This window comes from Schistocerca serialis, chromosome 5 (assembly GCF_023864345.2).
Source record: "Schistocerca serialis cubense isolate TAMUIC-IGC-003099 chromosome 5, iqSchSeri2.2, whole genome shotgun sequence".
Lineage (NCBI taxonomy): Eukaryota > Metazoa > Arthropoda > Insecta > Orthoptera > Acrididae > Schistocerca > Schistocerca serialis.
Window position 1 is genome coordinate 120,072,445 of NC_064642.1, and position 18,197 is coordinate 120,090,641.

The window sequence follows — 18,197 nt, forward strand, 5'->3', positions numbered from 1 at the left end:
TTGGTGCATCGATTTCGATACGGTAAGTGAAAAATATAACACATACAAGTCTAAACGAAAAGTAAGTCAGTCTGCAGGCTTTGGTGGTCGTTGTCACTAAAGATAAAATCTTCTGGTTGTTAGGCCGCGTCATATTTCCTTCTAAAATAATGGACGCTTCGACCCCTCTACTGGGATTTTCTTCAGGAAGTCCCGTTGTCCGTTATTGCTAGAATAATACGCACCGCCGGCCTGTGGAGTTTCAGTTGATTTTTTAGCAGCGAAACATTCGAATTGGTTTCTTAACGGTTGCATTTGTCTAACTACTTTGCCTGCTTAGGTGGCGCTGTCGTACTGCAATTGATTTCCCGTTTGTTTATCGATATTATACGTTTCACCTGTTCTCTTTGCTCCCCCCTTCTCGTAGTAGAGAGGTACACTAGATTTCGTGCAGCGTCATTTGTACTAGGTTCTGGCCAACACCTCTATCAAGTTACGACTATTGACATGTCTCAATTGTGATCATATACATCATTGTTCCTTGTACAAATTCTTGATCAATTTTTTGTTCCATTTAAAGTAAGTTAATGTAATTGTATATTTGTAGGAACGTATTTATCTCTTGAACAGTCACACTCACCGGCATTCTTTCCCATCATTTTTGGAGGTTGAACTTTGATAAATTAATTTAATGAAAAAATTATTGAGGGCTTAGTCACCTCACGTAGGTTCCATATCAGGGCCATTATCGGGCTGCATTACACACGTTGTGCAGACTCAATAAAAAAACCACTAGCGTATGATTTGCATAACATCATGATTTTGCCCCATAACTCGCATATCAGTTAAGGGTCCCACGATAACAAACACGTGGCTAGTTTACAAGACTCTTGCAAACGTGTAGAGGTGTCGCTTGTCACGGAATATTGCTTCAGAGCTATTTTCCGCAGTTTGTCATGTGAGGTTTGTGTCAATGCATTCTACACTCCTGGAAATGGAAAAAAGAACACATTGACACCGGCGTGTCAGACCCAACATACTTGCTCCGGACACTGCGAGAGGGCTGTACAAGCAATGATCACACGCACGGCACAGCGGACACACCAGGAACCGCGGTGTTGGCCGTCGAATGGCGCTAGCTGCGCAGCATTTGTGCACCGCCGCCGTCAGTGTCAGCCAGTTTGCCGTGGCATACGGAGCTCCATCGCAGTCTTTAACACTGGTAGCATGCCGCGACAGCGTGGACGTGAACCGTATGTGCAGTTGACGGACTTTGAGCGAGGGCGTATAGTGGGCATGCGGGAGGCCGGGTGGACGTACCGCCGAATTGCTCAACACGTGGGGCGTGAGGTCTCCACAGTACATCGATGTTGTCGCCAGTGGTCGGCGGAAGGTGCACGTGCCCGTCGACCTGGGACCGGACCGCAGCGACGCACGGATGCACGCCAAGACCGTAGGATCCTACGCAGTGCCGTAGGGGACCGCACCGCCACTTCCCAGCAAATTAGGGACACTGTTGCTCCTGGGGTATCGGCGAGGACCATTCGCAACCGTCTCCATGAAGCTGAGCTACGGTCCCGCACACCGTTAGGCCGTCTTCCGCTCACGCCCCAACATCGTGCAGCCCGCCTCCAGTGGTGTCGCGACAGGCGTGAATGGAGGGACGAATGGAGACGTGTCGTCTTCAGCGATGAGAGTCGCTTCTGCCTTGGTGCCAATGATGGTCGTATGCGTGTTTGGCGCCGTGCAGGTGAGCGCCACAATCAGGACTGCATACGACCGAGGCACACAGGGCCAACACCCGGCATCATGGTGTGGGGAGCGATCTCCTACACAGGCCGTACACCACTGGTGATCGTCGAGGGGACACTGAATAGTGCACGGTACATCCAAACCGTCATCGAACTCATCGTTCTACCATTCCTAGACCGGCAAGGGAACTTGCTGTTCCAACAGGACACTGCACGTCCGCATGTATCCCGTGCCACCCAACGTGCTCTAGAAGGTGTAAGTCAACTACCCTGGCCAGCAAGATCTCCCGATCTGTCCCCCATTGAGCATGTTTAGGACTGGATGAAGCGTCGTCTCACGCGGTCTGCACGTCCAGCACGAACGCTGGTCCAACTGAGGCGCCAGGTGGAAATGGCATGGCAAGCCGTTCCACAGGACTACATCCAGCATCTCTACGATCGTCTCCATGGGAGAATAGCAGCCTGCATTGCTGCGAAAGGTGGATATACACTGTACTAGTGCCGACATTGTGCATGCTCTGTTGCCTGTGTCTATGTGCCTGTGGTTCTGTCAGTGTGATCATGTGATGTATCTGACCCCAGGAATGTGTCAATAAAGTTTCCCCTTCCTGGGACAATGAATTCACGGTGTTCTTATTTCAATTTCCAGGAGTGTATATCAGACACACTGTCGTCAAGTCACAACAAATATGATGGATGGGAGACAGGATGGCAATAGTACTGCTCAGGGGAGTAGACGAAGGAGGGAATAGAAGAAAAGGTTACTGGAGAATATGGTGTAGGTAGTAGGAATGAAAGAGGTGAAACGCCAATTGAATCCTGCAATAAATTTTAGATGGTAAGAATCACAAGAGGAGAAGGTATACTAGAGGGAAAAAACAGGGAACACGGGAAGATTCCAACATCATGGTCATACTGAAATTCCAAAATCAGATACTAGACTGAAAGGCATACCGAGGAGTAGACACAGATAAACATTTATTAATGGTGAAGGGCAGACTGAATTTTAAAAGTATCGTACGAAAGAATCAATGTAGAGGGAAGTACTACGGAATATTGAGACGCATCTGAAGTTCGCAAAGGATATGGATACTGCAGTAATTAATATCACAGTAAGCAGTTCAGTTGAAGAAGAGTGAATATCTTTAAACAAGGCAGTCACATATGTTGGACAGCCAGACATGGGTAAAAGGAAGGTAACTTCGAATAAACCTTGGGTAAGACAATAAATACTTCAATTAATCGACGAAAAAATATTCAGGGAAAGGCAAAATAGAGCAATATAAATCACTTAGGGATGAAATAAGTGGAAAGTGCTGACACGAAAGGTCAAATGGCTGTAGAAAAAATGTGAAGAAATGGAAGGAGAAATGATCGGCGGGAACACTGACTCGACATATAAAAAAGGCAATACAACCTTCTGTCAAATTAAAAGCAAGTGTGTTAACACAAAGTGAAACGGAAATTCCACTGCTCTAAACCCTGAGGGAAGGGTGGAAGGATGAAAAGAGTTACTGAAGGCCTGTATGACTGTGTGTGTGAAATCCTCTATAAGAGCCAGAATTTAAAAGAACTCTGCATGCTGCAAATAAAATAAAGCAGAAGGTATAGCTAACACTCCGTGGAAATCTCTATAATCACTGGAGGAAATGGATTAAAATAAAATAAACTACCCAAGCTGGTGTGTAGAATCTCTGAGACTCTGGATTACCAACATACGTTCAGGTAAATATCAGACACACAATTCAGAAGATAGCAAGGGCACGTAGGTGCAGAAGCTATCACGCAATCAGCTAAATGTGCCTCCAAGCTAATGAAAAATATAATATGCAGAAGAATGAGAAAGAAAACTCAGGATCTGTTAGATGACGATCAGTTCTGCTTTAGGAAGTGTAAAGGCATCAGGAGGGAGTTCTGACATTACGCTTCATAGTGAGACTGGAGAAAAATCAAGACACTCTCAGAGTATTTGTTGCTCTAGAGAAAGCGTTCCTCAGTGTGAAATGGTACAACATGTACGAAATTCTGAGAAAAATTGGAGTATGCTTCTGGGAAGGACATGTGAAATGCAATATGCACAGGAACCGAGAGAGAACAGTAAGTTCTGAAGACCAAGAACAAAGTATTCGGATTTAAAATGGTGTAAGACAGGGATGCAGCCTTTCGCCCTACTGTTCAGCCTACACATCGAAGAAGCAGTGACGGAAATGAAAGCAAGGATGAAGGTTGGAACTGATATTCAGGACGAAAGGATGTCAATGATAAGACTCGCTGATGACATTGCAATCCTCAACGAAAGTGAAGAAGAATTACAGGATTGTTGAATGGAATTAACAGTTTGATGAATACAAAGTAAACTGGAAAAGTTGACAGTAATGAGAATTATCAGGAAAGAGAATAACGAGATACTTTACTTCAAAATTGGTGGTCATGAGATGGACGAAGTTGAAAAACTCTCCTACCTTGAGAGCAAATCGGCCATGACAGAGGAAGTAAGGAGGACACAAGAAGCAGACTGTCACATGCAAGAGGGCTTTATCGGCCTAACAATTCGATTGTATCAAACATAGGTCTTACTTTGAAGAAGTATGTTCTTTAGAGCACAGCATTCTATGGTAGTGAATCATGTATGGTGAGAAATCCAATGAGGAAGTTCTCCGCAGAATCAGTGAGGAAAGGAATACAAAGTAAACACTGACAAGAAGAAGGGACAGGAGTATGGGAGATGGGCGAAGGCATCCCTTGATGTTGTACCAGTGCTTTTAGCTCCAGCTGCTTCAGGTTGTTTCGCAATAAAACCGAGGGTTTCGGGACTGTGGTTGTTTTCATTGTGTTGGATCTCTGTCAGTTTTTCTGCAAGCTGGATCGTTTAAAACTGCAGCCGTCTTCTCAGTGTATTTGGCCTTTCGGAGACGCAGGGTGGGCTCCCTTGCAGCTGGAGGCACGATTATGTTATTGTCCCGGCCTAGCTTCTTTAGAGTTGTCATTTCTGAAAGTGAGATCTGGGAGGTAGCGGTAATTATGATGCAACATGTTGTCCAACAGATTTCCTCGGCTGCTTCTGGTTAAAAGTCCTCTGATCGCCTCCTCTTTGAGCTGATGATCTCTCGACTTTGAAACGTTGTCTGTGTTGATGAAAAGTTCACGTATTTGGCTAGAACCGTAGATGTTGCTCCGTCAATTTCTGTTCCAGTCACGTTGAAGACAGTTCTGCCAACGCAGATCATTTGATGCACTCCTACAGAGGAAGCAATTACCAAAAAGTTCCATATTGTCGAACCGTCGTCCTCCGTTGCCGCAGATGACTTGGGGAGGTGTACTCTGCGTCCACTCAGTCTGGAGAGGAATAGGTAACGAGACAGCAGCTCTCTGATAGTTCTGTCCAGTTCTCTGCGAGTGTGTGGGACGCGCCTTCTTACGAGTCCTCATTGGCGCTGCGGGAGATGTGAAGCTGTGGTTTTGATCGGTGGTGGAGATCAGCGAACCGCGGAATCGCACCTTCTTCGCGGCAATGTTGACGGAAAGCCACTGTAAAAAGTAATTTGATTTTCCTTATCCACAGTTTCTCCAGTTGGCCCTCACAGCAAGGTGTCATCCCAGTAGATTGATGGTTTATGATGATTTTGACGGCTTATGAGTCTTCACCAAAACGTGTAAAGAGTGTGTAAGCATTCCGATAAGTCAAGTGCACAGTGAGGTCTTATGCAACAAGAAACCTGTGAATGTTTTATTGCATTGTCATTCCGCGAAATCCTTTCCAAAAACATATGTTAAACCGTTCGTTCGATACCTGCGAGTGATGTTCTACTTTATTAATGCAATTGTTTCACAGTCCGTCACCAAAGCAAGTTCTTTAGGTTTCGCTCACAGCTGTTCGCGAGAAGAAAGCCATCCTGCTGCTATAAATATCTGTGTAATACCTCCAAGCATCTCCCTACTTCTGTCACACTGCCAAGACAGCTGCATGAAATCCAGTAGCTTTCTTTTTCTTCGATGTTGTCTTCAACATTACGCCCTGTGCATCACACACACTTCAGTAGCTAATCGCACAATAGTATCCTATGAGGTCTAATTGTTTGCAGCGATCTGTTGTTGTGATCTTCCGGTTCAAATGGTTCAAATGGCTCTGAGCACTATGCGGCTTAACATCTGAGGTCATCAGTCCCCTAGAACTTAGAACTACTTAAACTTAACTAACCTAACGACATCACACACGCCCATGCCCGAGGCAGGATTCGAACCTGCGACCGTAGCGGTCCCGCGGTTCCAGACTGAAACTCCTAGAACCGCTCGGCCACACCGGCCGGCGTGGTCTTCCGTCCGGAGACTAGTTTGACGAAGCTCTCCACGCTATTCGACACTTGTGCAAGTCTCTTCATCTCTGTATAAACTTCGCAGCTTAAATCTGGTTACTGTAACCAGTCTTTGATCTCTTTCTAAAACTGTAAATATCAATTCTCTCTTCCAGCATCAAATTGACTATCACTTGGTGTCTCAGGACGTGTCCTACCAACCGATGCCTTCCTTTTTTAGCGACATGTTATTTTTTCTTATAGAAGCCATCGTACAACCAGAAAGGTTATATAGAAATTTCTCTTCAGAAAGGATTAATGCATTTATACCGTTCATTAGCCCTCTTGGCCCCGTAATGTAAAATAATTGAATTTAAGACCACTTGAGGTATCATAACGATGTTTTGTCATCTGCTACCTGCTCTTCGTAAACTTATTTTATCATCTTGTGGAACACTTATGTGGTAAATACTGACTGCATCGAACATACAACAAATGAAAATAGTAATAAAGACAGTTCAACAATAGCGGTTAATAAGTGCAATATGGTGACTAGTGTAAGACATAAGCGTCCGATGTTATTTAAAAATGTTTATTAATCTCTGCAACAGTCTGAAAGACGTTTGTACCGTCTTTAAATTCTAACCGCTGTTTTGTGTAGCTATAAACGTGGCAGACGAAACTAAGGACCGTCCAAATTTAGGGCACTGTTCGAATCGTTTCCTTTCTCTGTACTGCGTGAAGTATTGACGACGCATTAGGCATTTCCTACTTTTCTAACTTATTGTCCGTCGCCGGCCGGAGTGGCCGTGCGGTTCTAGGCGCTACAGTCTGCAACCGAGCGACCGTTACGGTCGCAGGTTCGAATCCTGCCTCGGGCATGGATGTGTGTGATGTCCTTAGGTTAGTTAGGTTTAATTAGTTCTAAATTCCAGAAGACTGATGACCTCAGAAGTTGAGTCCCATAGTGCTCAGAGCCATTTGAACCATTTTATTGCCCATCGATTTTGTGATATCGTACACGTGTCTGCCACAAGTGCATTGTTAGCAGGCGATCTCCGTTTTCCTTGTTTGAAAACCAGGAAGTACACCTTGAACGATCAGGGTGCAGAGTTTCTAATTAGAGAAGAGAAAATAAAGGTTTCAGAACCTTTCCCGTCACTCTCTTCGACGAGCAGCCATCCAACAAAAGGAATAGAAAGTAACAAATCAAGTTGACCTGGAAGGAATTTTTTTCGTCTGGTCACAAATCTTGAAAAAAATCTGGCCATACAGAGGTCAATTTTTCATTACATCCGTATTCGGAAGAGGTTGATATCGCGTTAATACGAACGCAAAGGGAGAGAGGTGACAGAAACAAAGGGAATTGTAAATTCTGCCGGTCCGTAGACTTATAAGAGCACTCTCTGAGGAAGCGACATTGCGACTCAGCACTGCGGGCAGCGAACTTCGTCATGTCGAAGCTCTCAGAAGCAGGTAAGGCTGTAAGTTCTGAAGGAGCAGTGTACGAGAAACTGCGCAGTGTGTGTAGTTGCGTAGACGCAACTGCTATCAGCATACGATTTCAACTAAATTAAATGCCGAGGAAAATATGCCTTGCAAGAAAAGTGAACGGTCCCGTAAGCCAAATGAATCCGAAGGACATGATTGTAGCAGCATTTCAAGTACTGAAAGCAGTGCACAATTATCTTTAAGAATACTGTTTTAAAAATAAATGAATTGTGGTTTTACTATTTAAGAAAAAGAAAAATAATATCGTAGTTCTAAGACGTTTGCTAAACATAATGTGATGATCACTCCTAAAACGGGGACAAAGTTTACAATGGAGTCCCGAAACCCAGCAACGAATGAAATCGATGTGCAACTGTGGATCAGCTGCTGTAAGTAAACACCAACAGTTAGTAGTGAATATTTCTTCAGGTAAATAGTGAGGCCTCGCACAGTATGCAAGATTAACCGACCCTTCAGAAATCAGAGAGACGTATGTAACCAGCTGATTGAAAACAAATGTAATCTTATTTTTATTTGATATTACTAAAACTGTCGAACCGATAAACAACCATAGAATCAGATCTTCCATTCCTTGGTTTTTAAAAAGCCGTATTAAAATATGTAACTTTTTAAATAATTTTTATAGCTGTTGGACCAACCAAAATTTTTGTTTTGCAATCGTAAGGCTCATATTTAAGTTACTTATTTGTTGTATTTGTTGGCTTCTTTAGCAGTAATTGCGCTCATGTTAGGTAAAAAACATACGATCGACTCTACGGTCACCCGCACTTGGCAAAATGTTCTGTCCCCAGAGAGAAGTGACGTGGTCGGAACTACGAATTTCAGAAAAGCAATGTACATAAGCGCTCATCACCTACCATAGTGCATTTCATCTCTTAAGTGGAAGTCGATGCAGAACACTCTACCACCATTCAGAGTAACATGTAGCGTACTGAAATCTGGACGGATGTATTGTCCATTATTATGCGTTATTTAGTTGCTGAGAAGGACGATGTTACTTGAGTAAAATTTGTGAGTAGTATTGCAAGTGAGTATCTGCTGAGATTCTACCCAAACAAACCCTTCATTTACTAAAAAGTGTTAAGAAATCGAAGTGTTTCAGATGTAAAATGGTTCTTCTATTAGTGTACAACTTCATGCAACTACAACCACATCATCATATTCGTTTGCACAGCGGCGTGGTTGTTCTAATGTCAGACAGACTGCATAAAGACGTTGGTCTGACATGCCATTTTCAGTTCGCTAGTGACTTCTTGAGCTAGGTTATTTGTGCAGCTCTGCCCACGATTCGCACATACGGCGCAGCGGTCTGCACCAGTAACCCTGCTCCCAGGCACGGTGTGGACAGCGACCCGTTCATCTTCACCTCTGTGATGTTCCAGCGTACAAACGGACGTGGTCAGGAACTGGTACGTGGATCAACTTGTACATCTTAAAACGTATCACTTCTGTGTCGACAGTGACTGATCGTCAGAGATGTAATTACCCTTTTCCGATGTCAGTATGGCGAGTAATTTTGCGTGCCTTAATTGCAGACAATGCCTCAGTTTAGAAGGGCGCGTGCCTTAGCGGGACCTCTGGAAGACTTTTTGAACTCCATAACGGCTAGAAAAGTCCCTTTGTCAGTAACGTGTGTCATTTGAAAGGTTTCCTCCAAATCCGAACATAGTAAGGGATTCGGCAGTACTTTCACTGAATGAGTATTCAAAGAGCTTCAACTGACACCATGGGAAGATTTCTGGTTACTAATTTGCCAAATGTGGTTATTAATGTGAAGCCGGCATAACCTGCGAGTATGCTCATGGATTTTAAATAAGCTGTCCATTCTACTGCTACGGCGCTGATAGCTTCAAAATCCTGAATGTTCTATAAAGTACGAGACTGGCTCTGACTCTGAATCGGGAAAGAAGAATTGGAGGTTAAATGCATTTTGGTAGAGTTCCGTCTGTAAGTGGTTCAGATGTGTCAAATCTGTGACTTTTTAATCGTGTCTCGTGGGTTAAAACTATACTTGGAGCCGTACTATTAACTGTTCCAGTTATACGGAGTGACAGTTACTGAACTATATGACATAAAATCGTCTTAACTTCTGAACGGCTTGCGTTAGGACGTTCAAACTGCACGATCGGCCTCAGGACACGATGGGAATAAGTACTCCCGTATGGTTTGGTTTAGCGACGAAGCCCACTTTCATTTGGATGGGTTTGTCAGTAAGCAAAAGTGGCCCATTTGGGGGACTAAAAATTCGCATTTCGCGATCGAGAAGTCTCTTCACCCTCAATGGGTGACTGTGTGGGGTGCAGTGTCCAATCACGGAATAATCGGTGCGATATTCCTTGATGGCACGGAGACTCCCGAACCGTACGTTAAGGTTTCGGAATCATTATACAAAGTGACCCTGATTTCGACAAGATGTAGTTCATGCAAGACGGATCTGAACAGATGCGACTCCTTTTTGTGGGGCTATATTAAATACAGGATGTACAACAATAATCCTAAAACCACTGCCGGCCGCGATGGTCTAGCGGTTCTAGGCGCTCAGTCCGGAAACGCGCGACTGCTACGGTCGCAGGTTCGAATCCTGCCTCGGGCATGGATGTTTGTGATGTCCTTAGGTTAGTTAGGTTTAAGTAGTTCTAAGTTCTAGGGGACTGATGACTACAGATGTTAAGTCCCATAGTGCTCAGAGCCATTTGAACTATTTCAACCAAAACCATTGCTGAGCTGAAAACAGCCGTTCAACAGGTCATCGACAGTATCGATGTTCCGACACTTCAGCGGGTCATGCAGAATTTCGCCACATCATCGCCAATGATGGCAAGCGTATCGAACATGTCATAAAATAAATTTCAATATCTGTAGTGACATTTACATGTCGAATAAAGTGTGTGCACCCCGTAGTTTGTAACTAATTTACATTTTTTCGTATAGTTTATTAATTGTCAACCTGTATAACACAGCAGAAATGCGGTCCAGTGGCAAGGATTAACACTATTTGCATTACCAATAGTGATGGCATTGTGAAATAGCATCACGTTACTCGATAAATCACACTAAGGAGAACCGGACTGTAACAATTTCAGTGTGGGTATTTAATGACCAAAACGTATGGTTTGGTTTCTTAAAGTTTTTCGTAGTACAAAAGGACCTTGTGATATTTGTTGTATTTGACGGGATTAGCTGGCAACTTGCATCCAACTTTTCCCGAGCGCCTGAATGGTAATAAAGTTCTGACTCAGGGGAAACGAAGATAAAATAGGACTCTAATTCTCGAAATTCCCAAACATGCGCAACGGATAACTGACTAAACTGTCTATCTGTGGCCCTGAAGGTGTATCTGGCTGCATGTTAAATAAGACTCTTCGCCACTTAAAAGTTTAAAGTCCAGAGAATCTATAGAAATTCCAAGGAATAAATGTCATTTCTAGTTCCACGTAATATTCTTCAGGTTAATTTAACTTAATTTAATAAACATTTACCGATACTTTCTGAAAAAAACAAGAAAAATAACGTAGTTCTAAAATAGCACATTTCAGATTAAACATTACGAGCACTAAGCATTGTAAATCCCTAGCTTTGCTTTAACTGTGTCAACCAATCTTAACATCAAGTTCATTGAGATACACTGGCCTGGCGCAACTAAGATCACTATGTCAGTCCGGTACTTGCACAATTAATAGACTCGCGTTTTACGGAGATCAACTCGAATGTTCGACCAAAGGTGATGTGCTATGGACTCTCCCTGCCCTTGCACCTATTTGTCCTGCTGCCGCTCCCCCACGTGCTGCTACGGCGAGGTATTTCTTCCCCAGCGAGTCGAATTACTTTTTGGATGCACAAACTAAAACGTTTTTGAACAGTATAAATACAAAGTTTATCCCCCAACTTGCGGCTTACCTCTGTCGCTCAGAAAGGTTTTTCCACATTGTACTAGGCTTATATTTAGTAGAGAAAATAGGAAAGGTTGCACGGACGATCCATATAAGTGGACCGTCACAGTACTTCCCTTGAGGTAACGGCTGGAGAATATACTGAACATGCTGACTGTCGGCTGGTAGTGATCACGAGTTATTTATTCAAACTAGTCCACTTCCTGGATAGCAACATGAAGGGTAACGAGTAAAATGAAATTTATATAAAACTGTATGACAGTAATTTTTTGCGCTTTTTTTCTACACTAAATCTTAAAGTCGTTTAAATAGTCGTCATACTACATTTCTATTATTTCTGATTTTTTTCTGTAATCGTACTAGCGCTCCTATGACTGCCTATATGCTTCTCTATATGCAGTTTTTCCACTATTATTTTCCTACTCTCAGCAACATGTTCGTTTCCTGTCACGGGAAAAGTCTCTTCGATTTTCAGAAAGTTCAATTTGTTTAAAGCAGTTTTACTAGTATCTTTGTAACCTGTTGCTGTTAGTCCCATTACAGCACCAGAATAAACTAAAACTACTTCTAGCACTGCTTCAACTATTACTGCGACAGCAACTATTGTTACTATTATAATAATAGAACAGCATATTACTACTACCACCAATTTAATTGTACTACATAAACTACTTTTATTACAACTTATATTACAATACTGATTTCATTCTCATGCTATACTTGGACTTCGGTTACGTTTGACAGTCTTCTGACTGGTTTGATACGACCCGCCACGAATTGCTCTTCCGTATCAACTTCTTTATCACAGACCAGCACTTGCAACCAAATACCTCAGTTATTTGCTAGCTGTATTCCAATCTCTGTCTTCCTCTACAATTTTTACTCTCTACGTTAACTTCGATGGAAGTTATTCCGTGATTTCTTAACAGATGTCCTACCAACATGTCCCTTCTTGTCAGTGTTTTTCATATATTCCTTTCCTCTCCGATTCTCCAGAGAACCTCCTCATTCCGTAGCAGTTCACCTAATTTGCAGCATTCTTCTGTAACACCACATCTCAAAGGCTTTGATTCTCATCTTTTTAGTTTTCCCACAATCCATATTTCACTACCATACGATGCTGTGCACCAAAAGTACAGTCTCAGAAATTTCTTTCTAAAATTAAGGCCTATGTTTGACGATAGTAGACTTCTCTTCAACAGGAATACCATTGTTGCCAAACCTAGTCTGCTTTTGATATCCTCCTTGCTCCGTCCGTCATGAGTTATATTCATTAACTTCATCTGTTTAGACTAAACACCAATCCTGATGCCGTTCTCATTTCTGCCACTTCTCATTACTTTCGTATTTCTTCGATGTACTCTCAAACCATATTCTGTATTCATTAGACCGTTCATTCCATTCAGAAGATCGTGTAATGCTTCTTCACTTTCACTGAGTACAGCAATGTCATCAGCGAATCTTATCATTGATAAATTTTCACCATGAATTTTAATTCCATTCTTAACCTTTTTTTTAATCCCGTCATTGCTCTTTCGATGTACAAATTGAACAGTGGGGAAGAAAGACTATACAACTGTGTTACACTATTTTTAATGCGAGCACTTCATTCATGGTCTTTGTCTTATCGTTCCCTCTTCGCTCTTGCATATATTGAATATTCGCGTCTTTCCCTATAGCTTACCCCTATTTTTATCAGAATTTCGAACATCTTGCAACGTTTTACATTATCGAGCTCTTTTTCCAGGTCGACAAATCCTATGAAGGTGTCTTAATTTTTCTTTATTCTTGCTTCCATTATTAAATGCAACATCAGAACCGTCTCTCTGGTGTCTTTACCTTCCCTAAAGCCAAATGTTGCCATCTAACGTATCTCCGATTTTCTCTCCTAGTCTTATATATATTATACTTGTCAGTAACATGGGTGCATGAACTGTTAAGCTGATTGTATTACAATTCTCGCATTTGTCGGCTCCTGCAGTCTTCGGAATTGTGTGAATGATTTTTTCCCAGACTCATACATTCTACACACCAAAGTGAATGGTCGTTTTGTTGCCACTCCCCCAATGACCTTAGAAATTCTGATGGAATGTTATGGAACTATTCTGCTTTATTCGATCTTAAGTGCTGCAAACCTTTTTAGAATTCTTATTCTAATACTTGATCCCCTACCTCTTATGTATCGATTCCTCTTTCTTCTTCTGTCACATCATCAGACAAGTCTTTCCCTTCACAGATGTCTTCAGTACACGCTTTCCACATATCCGTTCTCTTCTCTGCAGTTAGTTGTGGAATATCCATAGCACGCTTGTTACCAACGTTGCTTTTAAGTTGACCGAAGTTTATTTCGACTTTACTTTATGCTGAGAAAGTGCTTTCGACAGTCACTTCTGTTTCGTTTTTTTCAGATTTATGATGCAGCCATTTCGCCTTAGCTTCCCTTCACTTGCTGTTTATTTCATTCCTAAGTGAATTGTATTTCTGTATTCCAGAATGTCCATGAACATTATTGTACTTCCTTCTTTAGTCGATCAGCTGATGTATTTCTTCTATTATGTATGGTTTGTTCGCACTTACCCTCCTTGTATCATTGCTATTTTTTCAAGTATACGTAATTGCTCATTTTAGAGAATATTTATTTTTCTTCAACTGCACTTCCTATTGAGCTATTCCTTATCGCGGTATCAATTGCCTCAGAGAACTTCGAGCGTAGCTCTTCCTTTCTTAGTTCCTTAGCACTTCCTTATCCCCCTTCTTTGCACACTGATTCTTCCTGACTAGTCTCTTACACTTCAACCTCCTCTTCATCACTACTAAATTGTAATCTGAGTCTGTATCTGCTCCTGAGTGAGCCTTACAATCCAGTATCTGATTTCGGAATCTCTGCCTAACCGTGATGTAATCTAACGCAGAGCTCCACGTATATCCCGGTCTTTTCCAAGTATACCTCTTCCCCTTGTGATTCTTGAAGGATTATTCGCTGTTACTAGTTGAAATTTATTGCAGAACTCAATTACTCTTTCTCCTCTCTCGTTCCTAGTATGAATACCATATTCTACAGTAACCCCCCTTCTACTTTTTCCCCTACAACAACATTTCATCACCCCTGAACTATTAGTTTTTCACCTCCATTTCCGCCTGAGCTACCGGTTGAATATCCTCATATACTTCCTTTGTCTCTTCATCTTTGACGTCCGACATTGGCAGGTTTACCTGACCTGTTGTTGTCAGTGTTGGTTTACTGTCAGTTCTGATGAGATCACTGAACTGTACACAGGAACTTACTCTCTGCCTTATTTTCCTACTCATAATAAATCCTACTCTCCTTACATCATATCCAGACTCATTAATGTGACAACCACTTATATTTTACGTGAACGTGCAATTACCCGTCACAGATACAGCTGGCAGCACTAGTAGTGGAGTTTATATACATTGGTCAGCCAGAACATTGTGACCACAATCCCAATAGCCGGTAAGCCCACCTTTGGCACGGATAACAGCAGCAACAGGTCGTGACATGGAGCAATGAGGCCTTTGTAGGTCACTGGGGGACGTTGGCACCACATCAGCATACACAAGTCACGTAATTTCGGTAAATTCCGGGGAGGGGATCGATGAGATCTGACGCCACGTCCAATCACATCCCATATAGGTTCGATCGGTTTCTGATCAGGCGAGTGGGTGGGCCAGCACTGGAAGTACCCACTGTGTTCTTCGAACCACTCCATCACAATCCAAGCCATGCGACATGGAGCATGATCTTGTTGAAAATTGCTACTGCCATCGGGAGACAGAGTCGTAATGAAGGGCTGTACGTTGTCTGATACGCTACTTCTTGACCATCATGGTGCCTGGAACGAGCTCCAGTGGACTTATGGATGCCCACGTGAGTGTTCCCCAGAGCACAATGGAGCCGCCGTAAGTTTGTCTCCGCCCCGCCATAAAGGTGTCTTCGCCTGGAAGATGACGGATTCGAGTCCTCCCATCAGAATCATGAAGAAGGTATCGAGATTCATCATATCATGCGGCGCTCTGCCACTGCGCCATAGTCCAATGCCGACGGTCACGTGCCCATTTCAGTCGTAGTTGTCGATGTCGTGGTTCACATGCATGGGTCGTCGGCTGCGGAGGCTGATCGTTAGGAGTATTCGGTGCACTGTGTGTTCAGGCACAACTGTACTCTGTCTAGCATTAAAGTCTGAGGTTAGTTGCCGGCCGAAGTGGCCGTGCGGTTAAAGGCGCTGCAGTCTGGAACCGCAAGACCGCTACGGTCGCAGGTTCGAATCCTGCCTCGGGCATGGATGTTTGTGATGTCCTTAGGTTAGTTATGTTTAACTAGTTCTAAGTTCTAGGGGACTAATGACCTCAGCAGTTGAGTCCCATAGTGCTCAGAGCCATTTTTTTCTGAGGTTAGTTCAAAAAATGGTTCAAATGGCTCTGAGCACTATGGGACTCAACTGCTGAGGTCATAAGTCTGAGGTTAGTTCCGCCACAGTTCGCCACCTGTCCTGTTTTGCCAATCTGCCCAGCCAATGACGTAGGATATCTGTAATGAGGGGTGGCCACCCAAACTGACGACGTCTGTACGTGGTTTCGCCACGTGTTGAAGACGTACACCGCAGCACTCCTCGAAAGCCGAAAACTCGTTTCTGAAATGTTCGAGCCGAGCCTCCGGGCCATCACAATCTGCCTTTCGTCAAGCTCAGACAGATTGTGCGGCTTTCCCACTCTACAGACGGACAATACGCTCACTGATACTGGATGCACCGTGCGTGTGTCTGGCTAGCAGTCGTTCCTCGCCAGGTGACGCTGCTAGCGCCTGGACGGGTTTACATCGCTAGTGGGTCTGTGGTCGTAATTTTCTGGCTGATCAGCGCAAATTGTGTCTGAGAGAAATGGGAAACACTGCAGTCGTTGTCGTAATGCGAAAACGGAGCGATTCATCTGACGTCCAAAAGTGACACGATCGGCTTTCGGGCCAAGGGTGAGTCATTTCCGAAATGGCTATATTTGTAAATAATTCGCGTACCATGCATTGAAAAATGGCTCTACCCAAAATGGGCGCCTAGGCAACTGTGGTGCACCACAGGCCATAGATGAAAGGTGTAAACGACGGCTGCGGAGATGTTTATGAGCGAATAGAGGTGCAGCTGTTGAGCAACTGACGGCCCAGATGAACGAAGGGGCTAACAATAGCGTCCGTCAACGATCGTTCAACGAACGCAGTTGCGTATGAGCCTCTGCAGCAGGCGCCTGGTTCAAGCCCCCATACTGACTGCTGTTCATCGGCGACGAAGGCCGGACCTTGGACGCCAGTACCACAGCTGGAGATCACTGAGTGCAGACAGGTGACATTTCCAGATTCACTTCTTAAGCTCCATTGGACGGATGACCGTTGGCGAGTACGGCGTGAAATGGCTCAAAGCAAACACTGCAATCACGACGGAACGTCCTGCTATGGGCAATGTTTTAGTGGCATTACCTGGGTGATCTCGTCATTCTGTAAGTGCAGTGGATCAACACAAGTGTTTACGTATCCTTAGGGACCATGTGCACTCCTGCATGCAGTTTGATTTTCCTCGGCACGATGACATCTACCATCAAGATAATGCAACTTGTCACACAGTTCGCAGTGTACGTGGTGGGGTTTGAACAGCACCAGAATGAGTTTACACTACTGCCCTGACCATCAAACTCTGCGGATCTAAGCCCAGTCGAGAATCTGTGGAACGACTTCGATCGGGATATTAGCGCTATGGACCCTCAACCGGAAACCTAGTGCAGCTGGCCACGGCACTGAAATGGGCATGGCTCTACATCCCTCTTGGTACCTCACTGACTCTCTTCCTGAACGTCCAGCACTGCTGTAAGTAGGCTGTTTAGGTTTTTATATTGGTAACGCCACGTAACGCTCTGTATGAAAATCACTGGCTGTGCTGTGTGCAGTCTGTGGCTGGTTGGCATTGTTGAAATATTCGGTATTGTAGTGTTGGGCAGTTGGATGTGAACAGCGCGAAGCGTTGCGCAGTTGGAGGTGAGCCGTCAGCAGTGGTGGATGTGGGGAGTGAGATGGCGGAGTTTTGAGAGCGCCAGAAAGAGTAAATTTGTATGACTGGATGTCATGAACTGATTATATATATATATATATATATATATATATATATATATATATATATATATATGATTTTTGAACACTATTAAGGTAAATACATTGTTTCATTTGCTAAGTGTGCTTATCAGTAGTTAGTGCCTTCAGTAGTTAGAATCTTTTACTTAGCTGGCAGTATTGGCGCTCGCTGTATTGCAGTAGTTCGAGTAACGAAGACTTTTGTGAGGTAATTGATTCATGAAAGGTATAGGTTATTGTTAGTCAGGGCCATTCTTTTGTAGAGATTATTGAAAGTCAGATTGCTTTGCGCTAAAAATATTGTGTGTCAGTTTAGTGTTGATCAGAATAAGTAAAGAGAGAACTGTCTGAGTACGTTCAGTTCTGCTCACTTGTTTGAAAATCAAATAACGTAAGAGGTTTATCACCACAGTCATTCATAAATTTTTCTAAGGGGACGTTTCACTGCAAAATATGGTTATTCAGGATTTTGACAGATGTAGTTTGCACAAATTGTTACATAAAATTAATTTATCTTTTGTGGATGACACGTTTGTTTCTTTTGTGTCGCACGTCACAACTCCCAACTCCTCGCATGCTAACGTTCTCAAGAATACTAACATTGGATGAGTCGACATCTCGTTTCTGAAAGGGTGTTAAGATA

At 43.4% G+C, this 18,197-nt stretch overlaps 1 protein-coding gene across 1 annotated transcript in view; it reads left to right on the plus strand.

Moving 5' to 3' along the window:
- Positions 1–7,476: 7,476 nt before the first annotated feature.
- Positions 7,477–18,197, plus strand: part of LOC126481780 (uncharacterized) — a 61,738-nt gene continuing 51,017 nt past the window's right edge. Inside the window, exon 1 of the mRNA XM_050105735.1 lies at positions 7,477–7,498. Coding sequence (XP_049961692.1) covers positions 7,477–7,498 — 22 coding nt within the window. The remainder of the gene's footprint in view (positions 7,499–18,197) is intronic.